The sequence below is a fragment of the Wolffia australiana genome, chromosome 19, assembly GCF_029677425.1.
Source record: "Wolffia australiana isolate 7733 chromosome 19, ASM2967742v1".
NCBI classification, from domain to species: Eukaryota; Viridiplantae; Streptophyta; class Magnoliopsida; order Alismatales; family Araceae; genus Wolffia; species Wolffia australiana.
The window spans coordinates 9,946,437-9,955,213 of NC_135853.1; the positions used below are offsets into that span (position 1 = coordinate 9,946,437).

Here is an 8,777-nt window from a genome sequence, read left to right on the forward strand (position 1 = left end):
GGGATGTTCCAATCAGTAGTACAGGATGTTGTTTGAATTTTAAAACTGGCCTTCCTGCAGCCCATAGAGCATCTGTCCCGCACAGCCTGCAGGGCCTGAGGCAAGGTGGTGTGAGGTTCTGGGTTCAAATTTTTAAAAGTGAAAAACATGTACCAGCTCATCCCTTTCCCCCTAGTTCTACTCCTGTCCCTTCCACCCCACTCCACTCGGTTCCACTCCTTCCACCTTATTCCACCCATTTTCTTCTACCCATTCCATTCCAACCCTTTTCTTCTACCCGCTATCTGTTCCACCCTAGTCCACCCTCTCCTCCATTTGATCCCGTTTCATCTGTTACATCGTTTGCAATCGTTTTCAATTCTTTTTAGTATATTAGCAGAAATCTAATACCTACAAGACTTGAAATAATAAATTCAACGTTCAAAGTTTTTCTTAGTTATCGTCTAAGTTAACATCTATGTTTTGAGCAACAGGTGGTTTTTATTTTCACCTCAGACTTGTCCTGCTCACCATTGATAAAACAGAATTTGGGAAATTGGGATATTAAAACATGTCTTTATAAGCCTCTAGTATATGCAACAATATTTATAACAATTTTTTACTTTGTACAAGGTAAGAGTTAGAATCCACAAGGAGTACACAATGGCATATCAAATTTCAGTTACATCATATTTCATATAATTTTTAGATATTTTAAATATATTTATATGAGTGAAAATCATTGAAAAACCATACCAGTTAAAACTTATTTAACAAGTGTAGAAATATTAATTTTATTCTAAAACATCCTTGTATTTCAAACTATATTTTGTGGTATTTAGAGCATAAAATTAATTAAACTCATTTAAAATACCTTTGACAAAGCTTTGGGGGCCCTGGCCTATCGGGGAAAGTAAAGGAATGTGATGAGCCCAATTTTATGGTCTATGTATGGTTTTCTCTATCGTCCAATTTAGTTGACAGCCAGTTGGGCTTGACCATCTGAGTCAACTTAGATGCAACTGAGTCTATCCCATCAAATTGACCTACTGGGTGGATCTAGGCTGATTTTCTCAGTTGTCTATTGGTTTGCTGATGAGTTTTATTTTGCGGGATGACTGGGTGGTAGCTGGTGACTGTGATGTGCAGTAAGTTTAAACAAATGTAGTACCAGACTATAAGTGGAAGTTTTGGACGGGGTTGGTTAGAGCATGTTGTCTAGACTATCAATCATAATCTAACCTAGGGAAAAATGAGAGAAAAGTTTCATGAAAAATATCACAGATCTCATAGACGTCATTGTCACTTTCATAAGGGCTAAGTGGTATTTTTCTCCAAGAAGTTGCTTGAGCTTGAAATCCCTCTTACAATATTATCGAACAAAAAAGGATCAAAGAAATCTGATACACTAGGCCTCCAAAAATGTGTTAACCGGAGAAATCCAATATGAGATACCAAGAGCTGAAGAAATATATTAAATAGAATTGCCCTATATCTCCTCACCCTTGAGTTTAATTTTAGCACTTGGAGGACTAGGATGACTTCATCTGAAGCATGGGTACTCCTGCCTTATTCCCTACGTAGAAATAAAAATTTCAAATTTGAGTTATGGATTAGTTTTTCAATTCTTTCTTAATTTGACCCAACTCTTAAGAGGCCTTAATTGTGCTCGAAAAATGGTACTGTTGTGTATTGGACCTTTTTTTCATGTCCATCATATGCCTAGGGTTTTTCCTTATAGTCTAGGAAGTGGCTTGTGATATTTTTTCCCATTTTCATTTAGATCGCATCATTTAATTAACCTAAGTTTTGAATTTCAAATAAAACTATGTGGGGATGTGTGAAAATTGTTGGGTTATTTTACGTTGATTGGAGAGTAGAGAACTATTTTCAATGGAACGAAGGTTGTGATCGATTACAAATTGTTCTCCAAAACATCATACATTGCATTTACCTTTGGGGAACTTGTTTCGAACCTGGACTTACTCCCTTAGAGATTTTTTTGAAGCCGCTCATGTGATTGACCTCTAGAAGTGTCTAGGCAATCTAGTCGCTTGTGAATCTCCACTTCTTCTTCTCCAACTCTCCTTGAAGTTTTTGTAAATATTCTCACCATGAAGACCGTCTTCTTGGATGAGTGGAGAAAACTTAGAAGGAATCAATGTGGGGGTGCCCAGCTCTGACTTGCCTAGCTGCCTAAAATGTGTGCCCCTCTCCTATTTATATTTTACCAAAGATTTTTCCACCAAAACCTATTTAATAAAATATATCCACCAATGCCCCATATGAGTGTAACCCTCTAGGCCCATATATTGTTCTAGTTAATAAATTTAGTGACCAATAACCATTATCTGATAGCAACTCATAAATTAATTTATTTTGGATTTATTAATCAGATCAATAAGTTTAGTTTCCAGACTTTCGGGTGCCAGGCTACACTTAGTGCTGTAGAAGATACCAAGTATAATTCGAATTCTCTCATGGAACCTTTGCCATCATCGGTTACCATATATGTCCAATTCTTCATCCTTGCGAGACTCCTGAACTACTTATGATATGGTCAATCATCAAATCCTAATTCATAAATTGATTATTACTGATGCATAAAAAAGATGATTCGAGAAAGGCTTCTCCAATATCCATAATAACCTCACTAGGAAGTTAGCTGCATCATCTTCCTTGAGTGAATCTCATATGTGTGCTTCTTACTATATCTGAGCTAAGACTCGTTCAAAGCCCATGGTTATAGACTAGTGAGCCATAGTATCAACATAGTCATCCATCCAAGAAATTTCCTTGGTATCTCAGTCAAGGGATCACTTATACAACCGAGACAGCAATCAACTTGATTGACATTTAGGTATAATACCATTAATGGATCATTTTAGTGAACTTTTATTCCACCATCTATCCTTAGTGTTGTCACATTTATACTTACGGTATAAGTAGGATTAGATAGTATTATTCAATTATCATAATTTGATGTCTTTCTCAAATATCCATTGAATAGTAATATTTAGAACACACCTTTACAATGTAGTGATCATTGTATTATGATCTCATCATAGTTCACTAGGTCATCGCATGTATTCATGAACTTTATTATAAACACCACAGGAGAATAAAATCAACAAATATTTCATTCAATGAACTTCAATAAAACATTGTGGTGTGATTGGCCTAATGACAACATAATAGCCATAAAAAAATCCACCTTGACCAAAAGTCTAAAGTGGAGTTAGTCAGTTAAATCTATAAAACATAGAAACATAGGATTAAGAAACTAATTCAAGATGTTCAGTGTAACCTTAATTAGTGAATTATATATGTACAACCATGAAAATAAATGATAAAACCAAGTGTAAAAAGCACAATTTTATCGACTTAGTTTAATCTTATCAACAGCCAAGGAGTTTGGAGCTGATTGCACCAAACCCAAGTGGAGGAATTTTCGCACAAGGAGTTTGGATCATCCATTTTTGGAATATATAGATAGAAGAGAGAGAGGAAGGGAGAGGAAGGGAGAGGGAGAGAGAGAGGGAGAGGAAGAGAGAGACGGAGGGAGAGAGAGAGGGAGGGAGATAGAGGGGGAGAGAGAGAGAGAGGGAGGGAGAGAGAGGGAGAGGGAGATAGAGGGAGACAGAGAGGAAGGAAGAGAGAGGGAGGGAGAGGGAGGGAGAGGAGATAGAGGGAGACAAAGAGGAAGGAAGAGAGAGGAGGAGAGAGGAGGAGAGGGAGAGGGAGAAAGAGGGAGAGAGAGAGGGAGGAAGAGAGAGGGAGGGAGAGGGAGGGAGAGAGAGAGAGGGAGATAGAGGGAGAGAGAGAGGGAGGGAGAGAGAGGAGAGATAGAGGAGAGAGAGAGGAGGAGAGAGAGAGGGAGGGAGAGAGAAAGAGAGGGAGATAGAGGGAGAGAGAGAGGGAAGGAGAGAGAGAGAGGGAGAGAGAGAGAGAGAGAGAGAGGGGGAGAGGGAGAGAGGAGAGGAGATAGAGGGAGACAGAGAGGAAGGAAGAGAGAGGGAGAGAGGAGGAGAGAGAGAGAGAGAGGAGACAGAGAGGAAGGAAGAGAGAGGGAGGAGGAGAGAGAGGGAGGGAGAGAGAGAGGGAGGGAGAGAGGGGGAGGGTAAGGGAGGAAGAGAGAGGGAGGAGAGAGAAAGAGAGAGGAGATAGAGGAGAGAGAGAGGGAAGGAGAGAGAGCGAGGGAGAGAGAGAGGGAGAGAGAGAGAGAGAGAGAGAGAGAGAGAGAGAGAGAGAGAGAGAGAGAGAGAGAGAGAGAGAGAGAGAGAGAGAGAGAGAGAGAGAGAGAGAGAGAGAGAGAGAGAGAGAGAGAGAGACGGAGAGAGAGAGAGAGAGAGAGAGAGAGAGAGAGAGAGAGAGAGAGAGAGAGAGAGAGAGAGAGAGAGAGAGAGAGAGAGAGAGAGAGAGAGAGAGAGAGAGAGAGAGAGAGAGAGAGAGGATAACTTGGCCAAGTCAACATTGAAGACATGGGCCACTTGAAAGACTTGTTGACTTTTGCTCAGGAGGGTCTCGGTGGTAGGGTCCTTAGTTTGGCAAGATAGTGAAAAAAATCAACTTCAAAGTGACCTGGACTCGGGTCCTTGCACATCCACCATTCGTCACCGACACTCATCTTTTCTTTTAATCGACGGTAACTTTGCTTCTGAAGTTCTCTTCCCTGCATATCTCTCCCTCTGTTCATTGACTGGTGATGTCAACACTCCTTTAGTCTCATCTCTTCGCTCTCCTCCCCGTCTTTTCTTCTCTTTTCTTTGTCTTCTTCTATTCCTTCTTCGTCGGCTGATAAACTCAACAGTCAACAAGGTCATGTCTCCCATTCTCTCTCTCCCACATCGTCCATCTCTTTTTCTCTGTCTTCTTCTATTCCTTCTTCGTCGGCTGATGAATTCAACAGTCAATAGTCAAACACTTTCACTTCTATCTCTCTCTCTTTATTTCTCTTCCTCTATGTTATATCCCCTGTCTCTTCCCTCTCTCCTTATCTATTTTTCCCATCTGGAGGTCCCTCCCTCGTCAGCAGCTGTCTCAGTCGACTGACTGAGAGACGTTATAAACGATGGAAACCTGCCCATCTCTGCCAGCTACAACCAAGTCGAAAAAAACAAGAATACTCCTCCCCTGGGCTCTCCATCTCATTATCTCTCTATCTCTCTCACAATCACTCTATCTATCTCTATATATTTGTATCTTTCTCCATCTCTTTATCTTTCTATCTCTCTCTCTATTATTATCTCTCTCTCTCTATCTCTTTATCTCTTTTTCTTTCTCTACTATAATCTCTCTCTCTCTCTCTCTATCTCTTTATCTCTTTATCTCTTTTTCTCTCTATAGTTATTTTTATCTCTCTATATTACTCTATCTTTATGTTATTATCTCTCTCTCGATCTCTCTCTATCTCTTTTTCTCTCTAGATCTCTCTTTATCTCTTTTTCTCTCTATATCTATTTTTATCTCTCTATATTTTTCTATCTCTATGCTGTTATCTCTCTCTCGATCTCTCTCTATCTCTTTATCTCTTTTTCTCTCTAGATCTCTCTTTATCTCTCTATATCTCTCTATCTCTTTATCTCTTTATCTCTTTTTCTCTCTATAGCTATTTTTATCTCTCTATATTACTCTATCTTTATGTTATTATCTCTCTCTCGATCTCTCTCTATCTCTTTTTCTCTCTATAGCTATTTTTATCTCTCTATATTACTCTATCTTTATGTTATTATCTCTCTCTCGATCTCTCTCTATCTCTTTTTCTCTCTAGATCTCTCTTTATCTCTTTTTCTCTCTATATCTATTTTTATCTCTATGCTGTTATCTCTCTCTCTCGATCTCTCTCTATCTCTTTTTCTCTTTTTCTCTCTAGATCTCTCTTTATCTCTCTATATCTCTCTATCTCTTTATCTCTTTTTCTCTCTATAGCTATTTTTATCTCTCTATATTACTCTATCTTTATGTTATTATCTCTCTCTCGATCTCTCTCTATCTCTTTTTCTCTCTTGCTCTCTCTTCCTCTCTTCTTCTCTCTATCTCTTTTTCTCTCTCTCTATATTTCTCTATCTATATGCTGTTATCTCTCTCTCGATCTCTCTCTATCTCTTTTTCTCTTTTTCTCTCTAGATCTCTCTTTATCTCTCTATATCTCTCTATCTCTTTATCTCTTTTTCTCTCTATAGCTATTTTTATCTCTCTATATTACTCTATCTTTATGTTATTATCTCTCTCTCGATCTCTCTCTATCTCTTTTTCTCTTTTTCTCTCTAGATCTCTCTTTATCTCTTTTTCTCTCTATATCTATTTTTATCTCTCTATATTTCTCTATCTATATGCTGTTATCTCTCTCTCGATCTCTCTCTATCTCTTTTTCTCTTTTTCTCTCTAGATCTCTCTTTATCTCTCTATATCTCTCTATCTCTTTATCTCTTTATCTCTTTTTCTCTCTATAGTTTTTTTTTCTCTCTCTCTCTCTCTCTCTACATCTCTCTATGGCCCTTGATGTGCTTGCGGGACGTCCACGTCCGCATGAAACCTACTGAACGAGTACCCCAACTTCACACTGGGCGATAACCCCACTCAGATGGTAAGAATTCCCGCGTTAAGGATTATCTCGACGTGAGAAGCAGAGTTAGAGAGAGAAACAGAGAGAGCCCATGATTATTTCACCGTCTCTTCGAGCTAAATATGCTCAAAAGCAGCCGATAACTTCTGAACTTCATCGGTGAACGGCGGCGCCGCCAGGAGACCGCCGGGGAAATAATCCGCCCACGGCAGCTCGTCCACCCATCCGCCGTCCATTCCCGATCCAACGCCAGCCAGCGCGCCCATCCACTGTACCGGGCTCGAGCAGGCGAGCTCCTCTGCCGCCGTCGCCGCCGCAGCCGCCGGCGGCGGCGGCGGGGGCGGCGGCGGCGCGTTGACATCAGCGATAGGCTTGTGCGTGGCTGGGTCGATTCCCCGGCGACGGAGACGCTTCTTAATTGTGGAATTCCAGAAGTTCTTGATCTCGTTGTCCGTCCTCCCCGGCAACTGCGCCGCGATCTGCGCCCATCTGCCATCGTTTTCTCACCGGATTTTCAGCCCAAAAGAACGATCATCAGACCAACGATGACTACTGACTGGATAAATCATCTGATCGTGGAGTGATGGGCGGATGCGGGATCAGATCACAATCTCTTCGTGATCATGTTTATGATATTTGATGAAGATTTGATCGGTGAGGAGGATGGTTACCGGTTGCCGAGGAGAGCGTGGAGCTCGATGACGCGGTTCTCCTCGTCGGGGGAGAAGGCCCCGCGCTTGAGGTCGGGCCGGAGATAGTTCATCCACCGCAGCCTGCAGCTCTTTCCGCACCTCTGCAACCCTGAAGAGAGAGAGAGAAAGCGTGTTATTTGATGAAGATAGAGAGACATAGAGAGAGAGAGATAGAGAGAGAGAGAGACCGGCGAGCTTGGGGACGGCGCTCCAGCAGCCGTGGCCGTGGGCGAGGACGTGGCGGAGGAGCTTCTCGTCTTCTTCGGGGGACCAGAGGCCCTTGCGGAGCTTCTGCTTTGCGCTGCGGGGATGCACTCCCATGCTGGGCCTCGCGCGGAGAGAGAGAGAGATAGACTGGTAGAGAGAGGGAAGGGAGTGGAAGAGACGACTCTGCTACGGAGACTTAGAGAGAGAGAGAGATAAAGAGATGGGAAAGGGAGTAGAAAAGACGACTCTGCTACGGAGACTTAGAGAGAGAGAGAGATAAAGAGATGGGAAGGGAGTAGAAGAGACGACACTGCTACGGAGACTTAGAGAGAGAGAGAGATAAGGAGATGGGAAAGGGAGTAGAAGAGACGACTCTGCAACGGAGACTTAGAGAGAGAGATCAAGAGACGGGAAAGGGAGTATAATAGAAGTCTCTGTCAGGGAAACTCACAAGGAGATAGAGAGAGAGAGAGATGGGGAACGGAGTAGTAGAGAAGACTCTGCTACGGAGACAGAGAGAGGGAGAGATCAAGGTAAAGGGAGATGGGGAGTGGAAGGGATGGAGAGTCAGCGAGACGGAGAGAGAGGGAGAGGTTGGGAGACAATAGGCAGGCTAAGAGAATGTAGAATGTAGAGAAGAAGTACGAAATATTTGGAGGGAACGAGAGATAGAGAGAGAGGGGGGGAATCGAGGAGGAGGCTTTGTATTGACTTCTAAATGGGAGAGAGAGAGAGAGGGAAAGAGGAAATGGGACGGCTATGTGGATTCATAGATAGATATGTCGATAGATAGAAAGAGAAATAGATACCTAGAGAGAGAAAGATACTTAGAGAGAGATAGAGATAGATACATAGAGAGAGAGAGGAAGAAAGAGGAAGACGGATAGAGAGAGAGAGGAAGACGGATAGAGAGAGAGAGAGAGAGAGAGAGAGAGAGAGAGAGAGAGAGAGAGAGAGAGAGAGAGAGAGAGAGAGAGAGAGAGAGAGAGAGAGAGAGAGAGAGAGAGAGAGAGAGAGAGAGAGAGAGTTTACGAGGAGGCTGTGCAGGGTGATGCGAATTCCGAAAGAGAGAGATAAGGGAAGGAGAATGATTAATGAAGAGAGGGAATCACAGACTAACTAAAAAGAAGGGGAACGAGGGTGAAGGGTCAGTGTCGAGACGTCTGTTCATTTCTTGAAGGGGCTGACAATCTGAAAGAAATAGAAGATGATGTAAAGAATAAAACTCAGCCAGTATAGATACATAGAACGGATTCTCATAGGTTCTCATACAATACCAAGGAAGAACTGATCCTAACTGTAATGTTATTTTACAGAATTGGGGTCTTATTCTA

General features: G+C 42.0%; 1 protein-coding gene across 1 annotated transcript; it reads right to left on the reverse strand.

The window, feature by feature from the left end:
* Positions 1-6,558: 6,558 nt before the first annotated feature.
* On the reverse strand, positions 6,559-8,331 carry LOC144715695 (transcription factor MYB61-like). The gene is made up of 3 exons (XM_078590658.1): positions 7,425-8,331; positions 7,216-7,345; positions 6,559-7,033 (listed from the first exon to the last, which is right to left on the reverse strand). The coding sequence occupies exons 1-3, from the start codon at positions 7,555-7,557 to the stop codon at positions 6,661-6,663; spliced, it is 636 nt and encodes a 211-aa protein (XP_078446784.1). The 5' UTR covers positions 7,558-8,331; the 3' UTR covers positions 6,559-6,660.
* Between the last annotated feature and the right edge of the window lie 446 nt (positions 8,332-8,777).

Coding starts and splice junctions, on each gene's coding strand:
- LOC144715695 (XM_078590658.1), bottom strand. CDS start 7,557: ATGGGAGTGCATCCCCGCAGCGCAAAGCAGAAGCTCCGCAAGGGCCTC. Junction 7,346..7,424: donor CGCCGTCCCCAAGCTCGCCG/GTCTCTCTCTCT, acceptor CTCTCTCTTCAG/GGTTGCAGAGGTGCGGAAAG. Junction 7,034..7,215: donor CACGCTCTCCTCGGCAACCG/GTAACCATCCTC, acceptor AAACGATGGCAG/ATGGGCGCAGATCGCGGCGC.